Raw genomic sequence first — 21,703 nt, forward strand, 5'->3', positions numbered from 1 at the left:
ACCGGGACACCTGCACGCCGTTCCAGAAACCGGTTTCCAGAACTCTTCTGACGCGTTCACTGTCGCGTCACGCGCGTACGAACGACGCTAATGTTACCGCGGTGTCGTTTCTTTTTTTTTTTTCCTTTTCGCGACGCGACGTTCGAATACGAATCACGACGCGTAGGAAACCACCCGGGTGTTCCGTGCCGTGATTTCCACGGAAACCTCGAAGCTTACTCGTCTACCGAAAATACGGTGTATCGTGCGATTCGCGCGTCGTCGTTCAACGATCTCCCGCGACCCTGTTCTCCGTAGTTCTCGGCGAGTTGGAAAACATTTCGAGCCGTCACCCGGTCCCAATTACGAATACGGGAACGTTCGGAGCATCCGTGGAACGTTTCTCGAACGTTCAAAATCGCTGAATGTCAAAGACCCCCGTGGAATCTCGGGAACGGTGGATCGATACGACGCGCTATTTTTCGTTTCGCGACGCTCGTTTCGACGCGATCGGTTCCAGAAGCTTTCCAGGCACAGTTCGCCGAGCACGAACGAAAGTAAATTTCCCGAGGTTAACGAATATTCGACCGACAGAGTCCGGACGACTGCGGCGAACTCAATCCGTTCTGCAAAGCCTGCAAAAGATCTCTTATCGAAATGGTAGGTACTCGGTTGTTCCGTTTACTCACCTAGGACCCGCACTTCGACCGACCGTTGCGACGTGAAGTTATGCTTGTTCCTGGCTGTACAGGTGTACGTGCCCTGATCGGCGGCCCGTTGCACCGTGTCGATGTACAGGCTGCCGTTCGCGACCCTCTGTCTCATATTGGTGGGCAGCCTCACTCCGTCTGGCGAACAACAACAACAACAAACAACCGTGACCAGCCGATGCAACGAGCCCCGTCGCTGTAACCGATTTCGAAATTAGAGAAAATATGCTTCTCGTTCTATTCGAATTTCACCAGCGATGTAATCGGCACGCGCGGGTTCAATTAGCGTCGGTCTGTGGCGCTCGGCCGGCTGACTTTAATTACTCCATGCAAATGAACCGGCGTTTAACGAAAATAAAACGGGTTTACTCACCTTTCTCCCAAATTATCGATTCGATGGGGTAACCAGCTACCGGGCATTTGATGTGGAACTGTTTCCCGGCGACCGCCGAAACCGTGGACATGGGTCTGACGTATGGCGAGCCTGTGATTGACGAACAATAAAACCTGTATTACGTCTAATTTACCTTTACCCATGAGAGAATTCGCATTTCGATGCTCTCGCAACGAATCGAGCGTCGCTCGTGCCTTTTCGTTGTCTCGATACTCTCTGCGAAAACAAGGATCGAAGTTGGGGCTCGAGTGCGCGTTTCGAATCTCGTTCGAACATCGAACTTGAACGTCCATGCGAAGCCACGTTCGTTCGTTTGTTTCGAGTAGACGCGAGCCGCGAAACGGTATATTCCTAGGAGAAATTTCCGCGATACGTGGCTACGGAATCGAACGCGAGCCGGCGCCGCGACGATGGTTGAGCAAAAGGAGGCGAACCGCGACTCTCGCCGAGAAGAGACCATCGAGACACGTAGGTAACTACGTAACGTTAATTATGGAAACTTGAGACGAGGTTGACTGACGTGACTACGAGGCAGATCGTATCTCTGACTATTTGTCCCAGAAATTGATGCGAAACGTGGCTTCCGATTCGAACGTGGACCGCATCCGTTAGAGACGATGGTAAAAGGGAGTGAACTGTCGCGCTCACCGAAGACAGACTATCGGGACACGTAGGTGGGTAACTGTATAATCTCAATTATGGAAATTCGAGGCGAGGTTAACGATGGTTTGCAACCAGATTGCTTGCAACGCGACTATGAGGGAAGATTACTCGACGGAGGAGGTACAACCCCTTCGCTGTGACATTTGACCGTGTTTAAAGACCGGTCGCCGAAGCTCGGCGCGATACATCGAGTATCGTCTGCGAATGAACGAGCAGACGCGAAACGAGGAGAAATCGCGCGCGAAGCTGTCCCGTGATTCGAAACCAGCCGCGAATATTTCGCTCTGTAATTTTCAAGGACTCGAAAAATAATAGAGGTTCGAGAAACCGAAGCAAACGTATCCGTCTGTTTACGAGAACGAGAAAAAGATAGATAGAGAGAGAGAGGATGCAATGAGGGATTAACGCAAGAGTGCACCGAGCGCACAATTTCATGGTCCGTGCACATCTCTGTTCGAAGGTATCGTCCATCTTAGGAACCTCGACGGTACCTTTTTAGAGGTACACTTTCGAAACTCGCGACTCGAAGGAAACGTGGAAAGAAAAATATTGTTTCCTGTATCGCGCGGGACACAGGGAATCTGGTCGAGGTAGCGAACTCGCCCTCGAATCCACCGAACGGTATATTTGCGTTACACACCTCGTGCATCGTGGAACGATCCGGGGCCTGTAAAATCGTCGATAAAACAGAAGGGACGGTTTTTAATTAACAGAAACCTCCTCCCCTGGTGGGCCACAGACTCGGGCGGCATTAATGACAAAAGGATCCCATCAAGCCGATATTCCCTGCGATCGATTCCGGGTGAAACGTAATATTCCCTCGGGTTTCCAGTCAATTTCAATCGACACCGACTGGCGATTCTTCTCCTTAACAGTCTCTCTCTATCCATCTATCGTTCTCTCTCATTCTCTCTCTCATTCTCTCGTCTCTTTCTCTCAGCTCTACAGGACTCACCGTAAATATTGAGCCTCGCCGAGTGGCTCGCCTCGCCCGCGCGGCTGCTGGCGATGCACTCGTACTCGCCCCCGTCTTCGGACTTCACCGACGAGATGTTAACGTGCGATATCACGTCCCCGTACACAGTCACGTACTGGCCAATCAGTAGCCTGTCGTTTTGCGGAAGCGGAAATCCATCCAGCAGCCAGGAAATTTGCGGCGTGGGATTACCCGCGGCGCTGCATTTCAGGGAAACCGACGGGCCGGTTTGCATCGTCTGTTCGATAAACCTGTAGACCAGCTGCGGCGCGATCTCTGTTAACAGACGTTAGGGCACGGATTACGCATACCTAGAAGCATCGAAATACCATCGAGGGCCCTTTCCACGTTCCGTTCAACCTTCGTCCTTAAGGGGGAACCACCACCTTTCGGGCCGAACGAAATTCGAATATTCGACGATCCTTTCCGACGATACGGTACGTATAACGTAAAACTTACCCGTACGGATTAAAAGCGTGTACTTTGATCGATGTTTACGTCAATTTTCCTAGAGGAAACGTAAGCGTCGGAACGGAGAGCTTTGAAATAATAAAAAAAGAACAAAAATTAAATTTCACCGAAAGCGAACGAGTTCTCTCGAAAAATATTAGGGGAAAAAATCAGTATCGGTGGTAGAGGTACTCTGCGTATACCGAGTAGTTTCCAAGAAAAGTTATCCAAGAGTTCGAAAGAACGTGTTTCGAGAAAAACGGGTTTAAAGTTTAAGGACCGGGAACGCTGTAATGTTTCCAATTTCGCCTCGGTGTATCAGGGCAGCGTTCTCGCGAGGTCGGATATTAAGAAAATGCAAAAACAAAAGTCGATTCTCGCGACGATTGGAAAGCCGGTGTTCCCCTTTAACTCTCTTTCTTTCGTGCAATCTGTTCGTAGGATCGCCGACTGATTCTCTTTCGGCCGACCCAGCACGATCGGATTCTACTTACGTTCGGTACCTTACGTTCAGCTTGACGCGAAATACTCGTCGATCGACGAAAAAACGACAAACAGTCGTTGGTGCTTGCACGTCGAGCACCGTAACGAAAATCGAGAGAATAAAATTACGAATAAATCGCGACGCCACGCTTGTACAATAAGAGACACGGTGATTCTCGTTGAAAATTCTCAATGCGAAATGTGTCAGCGAGCTACGAGACAATTAAACGTTTCAGCATCGTCGAGCGATAAAGACAGCTACGAGGAGCGACGAGAATTACACGCGCAACGAGCCCAATGTGCCCCATTTTAAACCTAGCTACCGCGACCATTGCCGAATTATACGGCGACATCCCTTTCCATTAAGTGGGCCGCAATAACCAAGAGGACTTTGTGCTAAATAATTGGTCCGAAGATTAATGGATCCTGGGGATTAAGAGTGGCCCGCGACCTAACGAAGAAACATTGAAAATAACCGCGGCGCGTTCGCAGGCATGCGTTCCAGTTCCAGGAGGGGCTCTAAATGAACGCGCCGCTTCGCGTAACGAGCCCCGCCGGTAATGAATTCATGAAGTTCATAAGCGCGAGCACGCCGACTACGAAATAACATTCTAAAAGTTTCCGTATGCATACCGTGATTCTTGGCCGCTCGAAGCCCGCGCTCGAGGCCCGTGCTCGCTACGAAGGAAATCGACGATGGTTCCATCGACCTTGACGTTCCTCGACCGAACGTCTTAAAAATTACGCGAAACGCGTCGTTTCGCGTTCGGATTCCGAGCGGAAAAAGAAGCGGGAGGGAACGTGGACCCACGGTAGGACACCGGGACACTTTCGTGGACGCGTATAATTAAAAGACGAGCGGGGCCAACGAGGCTATTAGTAAATTAACAATTACGTCTGTCCAATTAGCTCGCCTCGTTATTTCGCAGCCGGCCGCGAGGAACTTTGCGTCCGTGGATCCCTTGAGCGCGCGGAGTAATCTTTAAAAGCGGCGTCTGTTTACCGAAACCGAGTCCGAAACAGACGGCGGCGAAAAAGAAAGCGTACTATTACGAGATCCCCGGCCAAAGCCAGCCCGCTCGGGCATCGTATCTCTTTGCCGTTCCTTCGCCCAAGCCGCGGCTATTTATCGTAAAATTATGCAGATTAAAGAGATAGTAACCGTACAGGTTGCGTTCGTTCTCTCCCGTTCCCGCGACCGTGCTATGAAACACGACCGGGCGATCTTTTTCCCGTAGTAGCTCCCCCGTGGCCAATAATAAACGATGGAATCGTAAGAATTCCATTTCCGTTGTTGGAATTCGATCGAGCGCCATGGTTGGCCGATCATTTGCGCTTCGAATCGATGAAAGCGATAACACTCGAACGATTCGAACCCAGAGCGGATAGGGTTATCGCTGGCCAACGTATATAAATTCCTTTCTCTTCGGTTCTCTTTGAACGATATCGGTGATAACTTGTCAGAGGTTTCGGTCGGGACGAACACGCCTCGCAAAGTGTCGTTGGTCGGTATTCCACGATCGTTGCCCGATATCGTGTGTAACGCGATCGTAAGAGGCTTACAACCATCTACGAAGCGAGAACGTATTGACGCCAGCTCGTCCAAGTGTTAATGAAACCGCTGAATGCGCCGCGCGCCGCTTGTTTATCATTACCGCGAAAGGAATGGAGACTCGGCGTGTAAATAATGGCCACGTCCGTCGTCAAATATATTCAGTACTCGTGAGCGTTTCCTTCTCCCTCTTTCTCGGCCAGGTGCTCGCTGTGCAATTTAAATTAAAAATCCGCGGAAACCCAGGCCACCTCGAGAGCAACGTCTCGTCGAGAAACTTAATTCCGTGTATTAGAGGGAAACAAATTTCTTTTTTTTTTTTTTTTCTTCTTATTTTATTTTTTCTCCGCTTTTTAAGGGCCCCGCCCTTAACGACGGTTTCTCGGATATTACTCCGATTTTCGAATCGACGATGCACAGGGTACCCCACTGGAGACAGACTACCTTAATACCTTCGCTATTTTAAGCAGTAGGAAGAAGCATTCTTGCGGAAGTATGGCTTCGCGGGGTTCGTAATACCGGTGGAAATAGTTTCTTCGTATGCGTAATCTTAGAGAAGATTTGTAACTCGTACAGGTTTCTTTCTTAAATGGAATATATCGAGCTTCTCGCGAAAGAATACAACCGGGGTGTTGCTTTTCTCGGAACAGGGAAGATTCTTCTCACGATACGCACGCGCGCAATTTAAACGATTACGCGTTTAATCGTATCGGTTCGTTCAAAGTTCGCCCGTACCGTGGAATTTCCTAATCGATGTTAAATATCGCTGGATAAGTACGCGGTGAACGCGGCCACGGGATATATTCTCCTTCCTGCCGTTTAAAATAACGAAGACGTTAACCCGTTTCCGGTGGAACACTCTGTATAACGGCGTGTCGTAATCGACGTTGGCGAGAAGACGTAGACCCCGTCGTCGGCCACTAAAAAAATTTCATTTCTCCGGTTAAATCGCGCATCGCTCGAATAAACCCGTGACCCAGTTACGCGGCCGCAACGAGTTTGCGGATTGGCGGGAGAGCGAGATGCATCAATTTGTTGACGTATAGACGTCCAACCGGTACGTAGGACGTTAATAAAGCCGACAATGGAGAGGCAAAAGAGAGAAAGAAAAATACAAAATCGTGACGTCCGCGCGCGCTATCCTCGGTGATCCGAATCGCGGCCACTTGCACGCCAACGACCAACCTTGCCACCGGGTTTCCTTGAAACGAAAAGAACGCTTTTCTATTTTAATATAAAAATCGAGCGATACGGTCCGACCGAGAGAGACGTATATTGCTCTCGTAACCATCGAGGCGGTGCTCCCCGAACGAATGTTACTTTTCCTAACAAAAAATCTATACCACCTTCCGTTTAAAAACGTCCAAGGAATCCATTTTCTTCCCTTAACGGTCGCTTTCCAGAAATTTGTCGCTGGCGAGACGAAACCCTCCGTAGGATTTAATTAAAAGAGAACGATAAAAAAGTCGATGTCTCTGTTATTTTCCGGGGAACAGCTTGTAACGCTTTCTCGTACCGCGAATTTTCCATCGCCCACCGCTGTCTTGGAAAACATTCCGCGAGGCGAATAGTTAAGTCGGAGCAAAAATCCGCCAGGTTCGTCTCGACGTAAGGATCGAATATCGGATCGATCGTTGTCCGTATTCCGAAAATTGAACACGAGCGAGGATAACCGATCGCGCGGGTGAATTTTCTGGGTCAAAGAGTGGAGAGCACGAACCGAGTGGCGAGCACAGTGTTCCGGTTCTCGAAAATTTACACTGCAACTGGTTGCAGTACCGCGTGCACCGATATATCCCGCGATTCTGTTCCACGCTGCTCTGCGTCCCTCTCACGGATGACACGCTTTCTTCCCTGACGTATCTATGACGCATAATAAATAGACGTGGCTAGAGCCACAGACTGGGGCGAGATCGTGCTCGGCCGGCATGCAAAGCGTCGGCAAAACCGCAGGAATCTCGTTAGCGTATGCAAATCCAGGGTGGCGGTACTAACTATCCCATCGTGCTGCGGGCAATCCCCACCTAATGTACACTGTATGCCTTGCAGCTTAGAAGTCGTGCAGCCGAGAAGAATCCTAATGACAGGGTAATGGGACGCCGAACTTTCACCCATCTCGGAAAGTCGACTCGGCGTCATCCGTTAATTCGAACGACGTCGAGGCTCCGCGGGCTCGAACGATCGATAAACGGGAATCGACGGGACGAAAGGAAACGTTTCGAGTACAAAGAGTCGAAGTTCGCGCTCACCCCGAGCGGAGAACGACCACTGAATTTTTCGCAATATTTTTACGCAAAGTTAATTCTGCACGCGCCATGAAAATTTGACGGGGCGAAGAGAATGCCGGACCGGGAATAGCTAGTTAGCGTTCATTGAAACTCACCGGGGCGCGTGATATAATACGGTTTGTAGAAAATTACAAAACAAATGAAAACTCATCAAACGGAAACGTAGAGAAAGAACGAAACAGAGCGGAATAACAAGATACGGAATCGAAAGAGGAACCACGGGAGCAGGGTAGCGAAATGGGGAAAAAATTTAGTTATCAAACGCGATACGGTTCTCGTCGGCGATATTCTCGCGGTAGGAGTTAATCCCGCGTAGAAATTCGAGGATCCTCGAAGCATCCCGACGAATCGAATCGATCTCGGAAATACTCGGGGACGTAACGAGAACGTAACGTGGATTTCTTAACCGATTTCGGAAAATTCACCACCGTAGGACACGCTCCGGGGTGTTTCCATCGTTTATACTTTCAATGGCTTTGTTTCGTCCAACTTGGGTTTCCGCAAAAATCACAGCTTCGAACACACGTTGGATTTTTACATACCGTTATTCGTATTTGAATATCATGGCTTAACCAATGGGGGGTGGGGGTAGGAGCCGCAGTAACCGAAACATCCGTTTCATGCATATATGCATGACGTGGCAGTCAACGTGTTAGTACGGGGAAACCGATCCTTTCGAGCGTTGATAGCTTAAATGGAGAATATATAAAAATCGAGACGCGCCGGTCCGAAACGAAAACGCGACGATGATATAAAAGTAAACAATCGGCACGAGCGCGAGTCATCGTTACCAGAATTGCGAATAATTTGGCCGATTAACGGCGAAGCGTGAAATTTGCGAAAAATAACGACGGATATCCGCTTCATCGGATCGAAAAATAAACCGGATCGACGCAATCGACGTCTCCCCGAGCGCGAACAAACAACGCGCCGTCATCGTTCCGTCTAAACCTAATGAAAAATCGCTTACCGCGGCCAACTCACGCCCGTGGGAAGTTATTGCGGCCCGATGCAATTGCGAGCGAACCGTTCAAAGGTTGAATCCATTACCGTTGTTTGCCCCTGTTCTTGTTTCTATCGCGGCCCGGCCAACTAAGAACCTTCTTTCCTTCGGGTCTTCAATTACCCCTGGCAACCGGGCGCGGCCGAGCGAGGGAGAGGAAATAGTTTCATCCTCGATATCCCAGCGGGATTCTCGATCGAAGAACGAGGGGAAAAGAAAACGGGAACGTGTACGGGGAACCGCGTCGTTGCGTCCGACACTCGGCCGCAGCCTCTCGAATCGAGGCCATCGTTAAACGATCCCGAAAGAAAATTTCAACTTTCAACGACCATCGAAGTTGCCAAACTGTCGGCGAGGTTAATGGCCGGGAAAACGCGCGAGAACTTCCAGAAAACGTACCAATTCGCTCGAGGGAGCAATGCAACCAGCACCGCGCGCGCACCACGGTATCGAGAAAGAGAGAATAATTAACTACCCTCCGGGTGGCAACGGATTTCATCGACCTTCGGGTTTTCTCTACCGTCTCGAGACGAGTGGAACGCGACGAATAAAAAATTTCAAACGATTCCACGGTGTAATTGAAATTCAACGTTCCTCTCTTCGACGATCGGCGCGATCTACCCGTGTAATCGTAACGTAGAGGGGGTATCTCCGCGAATACGTAAAATTTCACCGAAGAATCGACAATCGCGACGGTTTCCGATTTTCTCCTGAAGAAAAAAAAAAAGAGAAAAATAGTAACGATTCGCGAGATCGTCCACATTTCGCTAGCACGTGGCATGGCTATTTCGCTGAACCGTGGAACGATCTTTTCCCTCCGCCGGCAGGGTAATCGCATCGACCGCGACTCTTTCGCGATTCGGAGTCGGCACACGGTGCGGTATTCGTGGAAATGCGTGCCACGCGAATCGGGTTTATTACGTTCCCGGTGAAATTCGCGTATCGCGTGGTTTTCGATGGGAGGTCGGTGCGCAACGTCGGTCCCGTGCAAGGGGCGAACGGGACGCGGAGCAAACGAGGCCATTTTCGTGCAAAAATAGCGCGCTTGGCCCGCGGCGAAACGACTTCGTGATGGAAAATACGTTACGAGGGAGCGTACCACCGCGGAGTTTCGTTACCGTCGACCGATACTTTCGAAACACGTTGGAACGAAACCCACCCTCGTCGAGGGACGGGAGTTTCTCGTGCGCAAAATCGTCAGGACGAACACTTTATACGCCAACGGAGCCGGACCCGTCCAGCTAGCTCGCCAGCGAGCGAACGAGCGAGCGAACGAGCGAGCAACGGCAATCTGGCCCGGGTAAAAGTGTTTTAATTGAAATCTTCGAGACCATAACTCGAAACCATCGACCGGCGTACCGTGATGTCCGGTTAATGGAAAAAGCAACGGAGCACCACGGTTTCCGCGGCCGAAATATGACGCGCGACCGACAACAGATACGCGGACTCGCGAAACTGGAACGGGATAAAATCAACAAACACCGGGACACGCCGATCGCTAGAACAATTTTTTTTCTCTTTTCCACGGTTTTACATCGAAGGGACGAATCGCGTCGCTTTTTCCTTCGACGCGAATCGCTCGAAGACGCGAGTCGAGTGGTTCGTATTCCAGCCGATCCTGTTTTCGTATACTCGTGTTCGCGAACTCGCGGCAAGTTTAATCGCGCGTGCAAAGACGAAAACGCGCGACGCGATCCCGAATTTTCGCGCGATGGAAACTGATCGTTCGAGCACGGCATCATCGAGTTAGGATCGCTCGGAGAACGCGAGAAATTGACTCGAAGAAATAAATACACGCGACGAAATACAACCAAGAACGTTCGCACCGTAGTCGCGAAACAACGGCCGCGACCGTCGACCTACTTTCGTGCTCGTTGGAAGAAAAAAAAAAAAAAAGCGAAGAATTTATAAATCCGGTCGTACAAGACCCGTGGCTTCTAATACGGAACGATTCGGATTCGAATCCGGATCAGGGTTAACGAGAAAATACGTTCTCGAGGATCTCGATGACCGTTTCTACCGCTCGCGTTTGTGTATCGAGAGTCGGAGGGACACGGTCAACCCACGTACACGTACGTCGACTTCTCGTAGGGCACTCCGGGTCCATTTACAAGGGAAACAGTGAAATACTTCTGACCTTGCCAATCCTCCCCGAGCGTGCGCGAAATTGACCTAATGGATTTTAAAGATGGATTTAAATCGGCCCCGGGAGGGTCACGGCTATTAGCGGCGCGGTACCGACCGTCGCAAAAAGTTGTCCGAACGAATCGAAACTCGGTTCGACGCTCGGTTCGTCGTCGTCGTCGTCGTCGTCGAGAGTCGAAAAATCGGGTCGGTGAAAAGTTCGCCAACGACTTCGTAATTAAAAGCATTCGTCGGTCGAAGCGGTGGGCGATCAACGGGCGGCAAACAGCCGATTCTCGTGCGACGTATGCCACGATCGTGGAAACCGATGCGGCCATTCTCGCGCGAAAACGGCGCATACTTTCCCCAGAGGAAAACCCGGGCTCCCGTGATGGAAAACGCGTTACGATGGAGTGGCACGCAAACCGGGAATGGATCGTATGGGGAAGAGTTCCACTGCATTAACCACCGGCAACCTATCACCGCGGAACCATTCGCTCGACAAACAAGCCCCGTTCCGCCCAACCCCTTTTCGCCGTAGTATAACCACCCCCTCGGTCCCCGTTCCAGCAGTGTGTCTTCCAAACAGCGCCGAGGCCGCGTTTCCATCATCGGCCAAGGAGCCTCGAGAATCGAGCGAACCAACGGAGAACGAAAACGAACGAACGAAAGAGGAAACGAAGGTATTTCTCGAGCCTCGCGGATTTTCCGATTTCTTTTCCCGTCGTTGATCAAATCCGAACCGTGGTCGGCCCGAGACGGTACCGCGCGGCAAATTCGTCGCGAGAATTTAACGAGCGGTAACCTCGACCGAGAAGACGAGGCAGCTAGACGTAATTGAAACCTGTGGCTGAGACCGCGATGTCGTTAGACCGAGTACTCCGTCTCCAGACGATGGGTGGGGGTTGTCTGCGATCGAGAACCCAGAAATTATTTCGGAACGGGTAATTTTTCGGGCGAATCGAACCTTTGGATGCTACTCGCGTTGAGTCGTGATTGCGAACGCGAGTAGAAGTAACTAGGTGCATCGAGCAGTGGAAATATCGAGGAAAGGATCGGTAGAAATCTGTAGAAAGAGAATTTGTAGAAATCGATTCTCCGGAAAGCGAAACCCTCCGCGAAGAAATACTATCCCGAAGTTTATTCTCGCGCGAGACACGCCGGTCTCTGTCGCGCGGCCGCTTTCGCCAAGTTCGCAAACACCGAAGTTGACCGTGCGTCGCGGTGACCTCGGAACCGGGACGCAACAGGAACTCTCGAGGGTCGCTGAGAATCGTTTAAACGACACGACGGATATCCCGCGAGCTGTATCGACGATCCTTTTCCAAGGAAAGGAAAGATCGGTTATCGTGGTTACCGAATTAAACGACCGATCGGAGAAATATCCCGTAACGACGTTCGAGACGATTCGGTGAAACGATTCCGTTGTTCGCGGCGGCCGTTGAAAACGTTGCACCATCGACGGATCCGTTTCTCCACCGGCGCTCCTCCACCCCCGTCGTCCAGTTATGGTCGCGCAGGTGGACGGGAAGGTGGTACGCGTAAACGGTAAGCAAACAAAGACTCACCGCCCAGCCGCAATTCCGCAATTCCTTGAGCCATTTCGTACTCGTTCCTCACAAAGCACTGGTACATGCCGCGATCCTCCCGTGCAACCGACATCACGGAAATACGTTCCCTGGAAACCGCCCTTATGCGAGCGCCCGTTCTCAATGGCTGACCGTCCTTCAGCCAGTAGAGCGCCGCCTGCGGAAATCCACTCGCGCTGCACGTCTGAAAAGCAGTTTAGAGAAAAGGGGACCTGATGAGAACCGGCCAAGTTTCCCGTGCACCGCTCGCGAACAGAATACCCTTCCACGAATCTTCCGGCGCGCACGCTCGCGCGAGCGTTCCTTCGGAAACAAGATTGCCCGTTCCGGACGACGTAGCTCGCTCGTTCGCGCTAGCACGCCCCCGCGACCGCTACCAACCGGAAGACGCTCGACGTAGCACGGAACGTTTTCCGCTCTTTTCCTGTCCTCGTAAAAATCGGATTACCTCGGGAACGCTCGCCTTCTCGCTCCCTTGCCGCTTCGTCCCTTCGCCGCGCCGCTCCGCGCAAGCCACGCGGAAACGAACAAAGAATTCCACCGAGAAGGAATTCTCGCCGCGGAACTCGAGATTCGGACGCGCCGGAAATTTTTGTCATTCCAACGACGGAGGACTCGTCCCGTCGAATATTTGCGAGCGTCGTTCCCCGATGATTATCGATAAACAACGCGTAACGTTGAACAAATTATCGACGTTCTCCGCTCCGTTTAACCCGTTCGCGACGACGATTACCGCGCGTTCGACGACCGAACGAAACTACCTTGCTCGCGGTTTCTTATTCGCGAGGGTGTCCGTATTCCCCTCGATCCCTGAACCATCTTTCCAGCTTCCACCTATACACGCGCTTCTCGCTTTACGATCCGTCGTAAATTCCACGGCGAATATTCGCGCGAGCGTAAAAAGACGTCGACTATTAAATATTCTCGGCAAGGTTTTCGGCTCGCGAGTGCGTTCCATTCGGCGAACGGTTCGATTTTATTCTCGGTGGTTCACGAGCGTCGCGATCGCGTTCGTATCGCGATCGATGATTCGTTCGCGTCGCGAGGTGAACGCGTTATCGCGCGAGTAACAAGTAATCGAGACGAACGGGCTTCGACGTCGATTACCGTTGCGAAACCCGGCCTCTCGAACGTTGGCAACCATAAGAATCGTCGATTACCAAGTGAGCGGCTTTCCCAAGATCGACGGTCTGAATCGACGGTTGAACGTGCACGCTCAATGGCGCGGATACCGTTAGCCTCACTTCCATGGATTCGCTGCCCTCGGAATTACTTGCGGTGCACATGTACGAGCCAGCGTCGCTCTCCTGAACGCCTTGCACGATCAACGAACCGTCTCGCACCACGTAATGCCCCGACGTGTCCTCGATCGGCTCCTCCCTCTGGTTTCTGTTGTAGTACCACCTACGACATACAAGCGAAACGAAAAGAAATATCACCGACCAATCGGGATCATCGCCAAAATCGTACATGCAACGTTCGCGAAGAATTCATATTTATTTCGCGACGACGATACATCAATTTTTGATTCTGTCGTCGATTTTCAGGGAGAGGGTACAATTCGCGGGGAGTCGAGATTGCATCTCGAAGATTGTTCGAAGTAAAGAAAGGATCTCTGTTTTACCCTCTATTTTACCGCAACCTCGTTATACGTGCCGCGCCGATCCTCGCGAAAAGTTTCATCAACCCTCTATCGCGCGAATATTTTATCTCTTATAAGAAGAAATTGCTCGACGGTTATCCGCATCCTTCGCGAATTAATCGATTCTCGAACTAAACGGTAAGTGACCGAACCCCCGAGGTAACTAGACGTCCCTGTTACAGAGCCGCTTTATCGTGTTCCCCGATCGATTACATTATGCAACAGAGAGTTAAAATCGGCTCGCAACACCCGTGTCGGACTACGCGAAACGTATACAGGGTGTTTCACCGGACAAACTGCCGGGGAGTTGATCCGTTGACGAACGTAAGGACGCGTTGCACGAAATTTAGCGATAAACTCAACGTTACGGTGTTACGAACCAGTGCAAAAAGTCCACCGCGTTTATCCGGTCTGCGCAATCACGCTTCTCTCCGATATACCTACTCGTTTCGATACTCTGGTTAATTATCGAGCGAACGGGAAGAATGATCTCTCTCTGTTCGAAATACCAAGTATACTCTTACGAACATTTATTCGTAACGCGAAGCGCACCGAACTCCGCGCGAGATTCTTCTCGAATGTTTTACCCACGAAAGTGCTCGCAATTTTCCGGGATAAAAAAAAAAAACTACCGTACACTCTGCGAAGAACCGGTAAATCTATCGTTTAACAGCGAGCTGGCCACCATCCCGAAGAAAGAATAACACCGTGCGCGTACGCGAGGCGTGTTCCAACCGCGGTGTCCGACGCGGAACGAGAACGTACTACTGTTGGCCGGGTGCATCTCGTTGCACCGGCGGCTGGCGTTGTCCGATAAATCCCGAAGGTTGCATCACCGTTCGTCCCGCGGTACACGGTGTTATATTACGTCCGATCGCTGCTCAAGATTCACCCCGCTGGCGGGGCAAAAATAGGAGAACGCCACCCGCTGCTCGGACATAGAGGGCGATATTGTTGCTTCGCTATTCGAGCGAGGCTTTCCATTCCACCGGTGTATCTCTCTAGTGCACTCGCCAACCACAAAATAACAACTGTTTCATTGGGAGGACCGAATACACACGGCACGGCCGTGAATTGTGCTACGCTATCCATACGTTCCCCACCTTCGCCCTCGTTTCTCTTTCTCTCTCTCTGTTCTCCTTCTTCGTTCCTCTTTTTTTTTTTCGTTGTACTCGGGCCTCCACAGTCCGTGCGCATGCAACGCCAGGATGTACTGGCACGCTTTCAAAACACTCCCGCTTGAACAAGCAGCCGGATAAACCGCGCCCGTGGCGCGCACGGGCTACGGACGAAAATCGTTAATACCGCCGACGGATCTTTAAATAAGGAGGGAGCGCCGGCGACCGGATCGCGCTCGTTCGCCGGAAATTATTCGCCCACGCGCGCGCGCGCGGGCACGGGCACGGGCACGGGCACGGGCACGGGCAAGCGGGCGGGCACGTAAACGAGGGGCGCGCTTCGACGCGGCGACGGTTCGATACCGGTTTTCGGATCGATGGACGCGCGTGGCCTCCGCGGCGGAAATTCGCTCGCTCGTCGTCGTTCTCTTCCTCGCCGAAACCGTTCGCGGCCCTTGGATTTAAAGCGTCTCGGCAGACGGGGGATAATCGAATCGATCTCTTTCTCTCTCTCTATCTCTGTCTCCGTTTCGCGTGCGGGCACGGGCACGCGCGACCTTTGACCTCGTCGGGCCGCACCACCGCGCAGAAACTGAGCCAATTCGGTCTCGTGGTTTCCAGGCTCCGCGCCGCTACTCGTCGACGAGTCGATTAACGCGATCGTTCCCGGAACCTTTTGGAAATTCGAGCGCGCGCGTTCAGTCGCCATGATTGCGCGACGGCCAACGCGATCGCGAGTCGCGCTTTTTCTTCGATCGTGTTCCAGACGAACGAAGAAACCGAGGACAGACGATGCCTTGCGCGCGATACCATTGCTAGAACTCGTCTCTACGACGCGATTCTCAAAGCGTCGAGAAGTTTCCACGGTGGCAGCGCGTCGACTGGAAAGTTCAAGTTGCGCCGTCGATCGTTCGAGCCGACCCCCTCTAATTTAAGATCGGAAACCCTGTAACACGACCGCGAAGAATTTTCCAATTTAATCCCACTTGCGCGAAAACATTCGCGAGCACCTTCCGCGCGAAGTCGATCCAGTCAAAGGCACATCGGCGCTCGAATATCGTCTACTCCTACGACAGACACGATCCCCTATCGGTGGACGTCTCGGGCGACAATCGCGCGCGCGAGCCGCGCGAAAGAAAAATTTCCACCTTGTGGAATCGTTCCTATGGTATAAACGTTTCATCGTCGGAACAAAATTCTCGATCGATTTCGACGCGCGATCGATTCCACTCGGGAAATATTACCCCCGGGGAATGTTTCGTTTCGGCGTGACGCGGGATCCACGTTTGCCGAGACGGGTGTCTCGTCCCAGGGATGGTTGGCTTCCATCGGCCGGTCGGGTCGAGAGGCAAACGTGACCGCGCAAAATCGAGGCTGAAACGCCACCCTGTACCGGGAACACGTCCGCGAACCGAAAACTTCCCAACCGCCGTGAGAAATCTAGGCCGCTCCGGGTCTCTCGACGGACACCCTCTCGTGGCCCCCGTGCCGGCGGAGAAGTCTCCAGCGTCGAATATTTTCCGGCCAGCGATCTCGGGGCTAAAGCGATCTCCCTCGAGAGCTGACCGAACTTCCTTCGAAAACGATACGTAGACCGGTTCCCTCGAGGAGAGCGCGGCGTTGCGGTCTCTCGGTCCTGCCGGAGCGGCGATCGACCCTGCCGGCTGCCTCGAAAAGAGACGTCACGGTTCTCGTCGACTCGAGGCTCAACCGGATGCTCGCGAACGCATCGGGATAAGGCTCGAGGTGCGGAAGGACGACGCCGATGAGGTCGAAGAGTCGCAGGACGCGAGCGGAGCGAGCGGGAGACCGGCTAGCGACCAAGGAAGATATATATATATATATGTATATACACACACACATATATATATATATACCTATAGATAATCGAATTTACGGAGGGAAATTGGCGAGGGAAGGAGATGGGACGGAAGGACGAAGAGCGAGGGAACCCAGAGATGGAAGCTCCGCCGCGCTGGCAAACCCTCAGACTCTCCTCTCCCTTTCCTGTCCTCCTCGTCCTTATCCCCCTCCTCTCTGGCTTATCCCACGGTTTCGCGGTCCTTCTCCGTCGGTGTCTCTCGCTCTCTTTGCTCCGTCAACTCGGTCGGAGCCACGGAAGAGGCAGCAGGAGAACCGAGAGACTGCACGACGGAGACACCGCGTGCCACCGTGGCGAACCGGAGAGAGACGAGCGAACCCCGGGCACGGAATATACTCAGTGACGTCGACGTACACGTAAATGCGGAATATTTGATGGGCTGTCAGAAGCAGTCTCTGTAATCAGCGGTCGGTTTGTTTGCGCTACCCATACACTCCTCGCGTCTACGTTCCGGCACAGACTTCCCTCGTCCCCGGCAGCGCGCCGTCATCGCGGATGCACAAACGCGCGCCGCGTGTCTATTAGGGCTAACCCGGTCTACCCGTGCTCCGTGATTTTTACGCGGATCGACCGAATCCGAAGGAACCACCGTCAGACGTCCCTATTTCTTTCCTTTTGCCTTTCCACCGTGGGTGACGATCGATCGTCCTCCACCACCTCCTCCTCGTCGTCGTCCTCGTCGTTCTTCGACGACCGAACCCCCACACGCACGCCCCTAACCGCCGCGCGAACCAACGAAATTAATTACAGCTGTCAAACATCGGCGACAGGGAATTGTTAATAAAGCGGAGCGCGCGCGTATCGAATTATCCGCGGCGCGCGTCGAGCGTCGTTAAAATTTTGATACTCGCCCGACGGGCCGATAACTGCCGCGAACACGGCCCTGGGATGGTCGTTAACGTCGTCGGGTGGTTTTAACGCCGAGACGAATTGCGATCCGATGTAAGCTCGTTGCGGCTCGAATTAACAGTCAATTGACCGCCGCGAAGTCTCGCGCCGAACTAATTAACCACCAATCGATTACTTTCGCTCGCGATTCATCGGGAAACGTTGTGAATTTTTCCTTCGTACTTTTCGCTCCTTTTTCGTTCATCGTGGAGGTTCCTGACGTCGCGAATTCGTTTTCGAAGGAGCGAAGATTCAAAGAATCCAGCGAGCGGTTCTCGTAAGGAATTTCTTCGAGACGACGTTCGCAAAGTGTCCAACGGAATGGAGAGAGTATCCGTGGAGAGATTATTCGCAAGGTATCGGTGATACTCGTAACGGTACAAAGCTCGTGGTTTACCGGAAAAAATAAAGCAGTTTTTGTTCCAGCGATACGATAATCGCGTTCCGCGGGTTTAACCTGTTGGAGGTCTTTTTCGTGTCCCGTTTCGTAGTCACGGCCAGACAAAGGGATAAAGTAGTTGGTCGTTTGATAATCTTGTTATCGTTCCGTTACGAGTGCACGGCCATTGAAACGAGGAATCGTTGAAATTCTTTTCGTTATCGTTTCGTGCATCGTAACTAGTCCGTGGCGGTTCTAATACGCTATCTGGTTGCGATCGAAACGTCTACGTACAGCGTTCGACGATTTGCATAATGCGAAACCGCGACGTAAGTCGAATCCACTCGGGAACGATTTAAAGCGTTTAAAATTGGGTACGTAGTTAGTTTTACAATCGTTATCCGTAAGAAAGTACCCCGTAACGATCTATTTCCACCGCGGGAGAAGAAAACGGTACGATTCAATCGGCCGGTCTTAAAGTATCGGTTTCGAAAAAAGGGCAGATAAAATTCGGTCGTTTCGAAGGTTCTACGAGGAAAGAGAGTTTCGTAGCGCGAACAACCGTCCACGGTGAAGAAAGCGAAATATTTATTCCCGCGAAGAAGTTACGGCCACTCGTGGTTCGTAGCTACGCCCATTAACGTCGGCTGCGCGAAGAAACGAAAGATTTTCATCGGAACTCGACGTATCCTTTCAGTCGTCGCTCCCGGCCCGACTTACAGAAAGGGATGATCCGCGCCAGCGAATTCCGAGCTTCAAAGACGGAGTCACCTTTTTCACCCCTCTTCCAGCTACCGCCATCCGCCCCTTGTATAATGCGCCGGTACGCATCGATGAACCCCGCGCGCTACACCGTACGCCGCGGAGATAACCCGACGCGCGAAATACCATTGCGAGACCTATGTTTGAAATTAGCATTGATGCAAGAAAAACGGAGAAACGCTCGACGAGCGTGCATTATCCAGCTGCCAAGACCGCTTCGCGCATTGGACTTCTCGTACGTGCGCGCTGCTTCCATCGGAACGAGATCGAGTTTCGAAATGCAAACGTTCCTCTCTCGCGATGAAAAAAAAAAGAAAAAAAAAAACTACTTTCCCCCGCACGCGAAACGAGTCTCCGGATGAAATTCAAATTCGAAGATCGAACCGCGTTTCGAGAACGCGTCACGGCTCGCGACACGAGAACGTCTCGTCGACGAACAAGGCGGCAGCCGATCGGAAACTTTCCTCGCGAACCGCAGCTCCGACTCGCGCGGAACCCGCTTAATATTTGAAAAGGGAAAATTGAAAATTTTTCTCGTGAACGCACCCGGTTGCAATCCCATCGTTCCGCTGTTGCCGAGGATTACGATCAATGATTTAACGACGGAAGCGGGCGCGAACCAAACGAGAGCCGGAGATTCGACGATAATTCCAGGACGCGACTGCGATGTCTTATTAATCCGAGGAGAGCACCGGCCTTTAATTTACAGGCGTTGCCTTCTACTTTCACGGCGAATTACACGGGACCGGCTCGGCCGCCACTGTGCAAAGTAAATGGCTGCTTACCGTTTAATTGCATACCGGGACGTTTACGCGGGCCACGGGGATGAATAAGAGCGCGATGGGTGGTTACTCCGAAAGGGTGACGAGGGACGGTGACGGTGGATACCGATGGAAGCGGAAACGTAACCAAAAGTCGTATCACCGACGAGATACAACGTCGAAACGCGCGACGAGAGAACGCGAGACCGAGAACGAGCATCGGAGCACCGCTGTTGCGTTCGCGAGCCGCCATCGTTGTCAACAAGCAAGTCGACCAAAAGTTTCCCCGAGGCTGAGCGCGATCAAAATATTTTTCACCAGCAAGGAATCCACCACGGTCCCGTTACCCGCGAACCGAGCCAATTAAACTTCGCCAATGCATCGGGCCACCACCCCTCTCGCCGCCACCCCTACTCGGTGCTTGTATCGGAAAACTGTTTTGGTAAGTAAGCGAACCGTGCTCGAGGACCGTTCCGCCAAAGTCGGCAATTACGAAGCGTCAGGGTTATGAAGAACTCTTTCGCTCGTTTGTTGCTTCATGGAACACGGAATAATGCGTTTCGAGCGGTTCCAACGGGAGCTGGGGAGCGGAGAGACTTTTTCCAAAGAACGCTCGTATTTTATACCGCGAGCCCCGTTAATGGCGCCGGTCTGCGAACTTCGCGAGGGAAATTTGTCCGAAAGTTACGAGATAATTCTCCGTGAATTGAACCGGTCGAAGGGATAAATATGGCGATCTATCCCCTTTTTTTCTCTTTTTCTTTTTTCTCGGAAACATCGCTGCGCGAAACATCGTCCCGCGCTGGGTCTCGAGCTCCGCCTTTAACGCGCTCATATTTTATGAATTAAAATCGACTTCGTGCCTCGAGCATCCAGCGGACGCGGTGTCTCGGTCGGCTCCGGGGAAACTTTTTCCGTTCAAGGTCGTTCGAAGGTCGTCCGATACGACCCGGATAAACGTACGTTTCGGTCGTAAGCGATTCAATACCGTGACCTTGAAACGTGAATAGAGACGACCTTGAGAAAGAGAGCCGCTCGATACTCGCGCTCCGATCGTTGAAACCGTCGAACGTAAAGTACGGTTTCGGTGAAAATTTGTTCAAAAGCTTCTCGGATCTCGTCGCGTGCCTCGGTAACGAGCGTACCGCGATTAAATAACAGCCAACGCGTCCCTGCCGTCCTCTTACCTGTTGGTGGGCGTGGGATTCCCGTATGCAACGCATGGTATCACAATGGTGTCTTTCAGGCGCGCCGACATATAAACCACCTTCTCGTTTATCATCGGCGGCATAGAGCTCCGTGTCTCTGCAAACAGAAAAACGCAAAGATCGCATAAATCCTCTAACGACAATACGCTCGGAACGTTTCCACAAAAGAACCCGCGATAGCGGGGAGGTTGGGGGGTTGGGGGGTCGGGGGCGCCAGGGTGGATCCTCGACGCGCGAAATAATGAAGGAATCTTCCATACCCCCGCCAACCACCGCCCGAGCCCTCCCCGTGCCCCCTACCAACCGGAGCAGATTTCTTCGCGGGAGGCGAAACTTTGGCGAAAATTTTGGACAACGGTTCGAGGGAGGAAAACTCCCCCTTTAATATCTCGGCCCGAAAGAACCCGCGCCATCGCCTCGTCCCTCCATCGAGATGAGTTCCTCCCAAGTTTTTTTTTTTTTTTTTTTTTCCCGAGCGACGACGTATACGCGCGAGATATATTCTCCAGCGGAGCGACGAAACCGGGAGACAGGACGAAGAATCCTGGCGGGCGGGAGAGCGAGGCGACGGACGACGCTTTAATAAAACAGAGACGGGATTAAAAACCGAGCGTTCCAAACGACGGAATGAAATCCTTTCTAACGCGCGCGTGCCACGACGATCATCCCTCTCGGGCTGGGTGTACGGGGGTTCGGTGCGCAACGCGCACCGCCGTAACCCGGGGAAAAATAACGGAAACACCGGGGAAACGGGTATTGGATTACATTGTTCGGAAAATTGATAGCGACGATGCCGCTGCAGATTTAACAAAGGACGGGAGAACGAAACGATGGAGGAGATACATCCAACGA

The 21,703-nt window shown here is 52.1% G+C and overlaps 1 protein-coding gene across 9 annotated transcripts in view; it reads right to left on the reverse strand.

Annotated features, from left to right (window-relative positions):
• The window catches only part of LOC143151772 (cell adhesion molecule Dscam2), a 178,451-nt gene that overhangs the window by 55,158 nt on the left and 101,590 nt on the right, over window positions 1-21,703 (reverse strand). For all 9 annotated transcript variants that reach the window (XM_076321229.1, XM_076321225.1, XM_076321228.1 and 6 more), the window contains 6 exons: window positions 20,831-20,948; window positions 13,372-13,615; window positions 12,191-12,395; window positions 2,702-2,998; window positions 1,063-1,173; window positions 669-827 (listed from right to left, as the gene is read on the reverse strand). In XM_076321229.1, the coding sequence (XP_076177344.1) occupies window positions 669-827; window positions 1,063-1,173; window positions 2,702-2,998; window positions 12,191-12,395; window positions 13,372-13,615; window positions 20,831-20,948 (1,134 nt within the window). The remainder of the gene's footprint in view (window positions 1-668; window positions 828-1,062; window positions 1,174-2,701; window positions 2,999-12,190; window positions 12,396-13,371; window positions 13,616-20,830; window positions 20,949-21,703) is intronic.

Source organism: Ptiloglossa arizonensis, chromosome 9, assembly GCF_051014685.1.
Source record: "Ptiloglossa arizonensis isolate GNS036 chromosome 9, iyPtiAriz1_principal, whole genome shotgun sequence".
In the NCBI taxonomy this organism is placed as follows: Eukaryota; Metazoa; Arthropoda; class Insecta; order Hymenoptera; family Colletidae; genus Ptiloglossa; species Ptiloglossa arizonensis.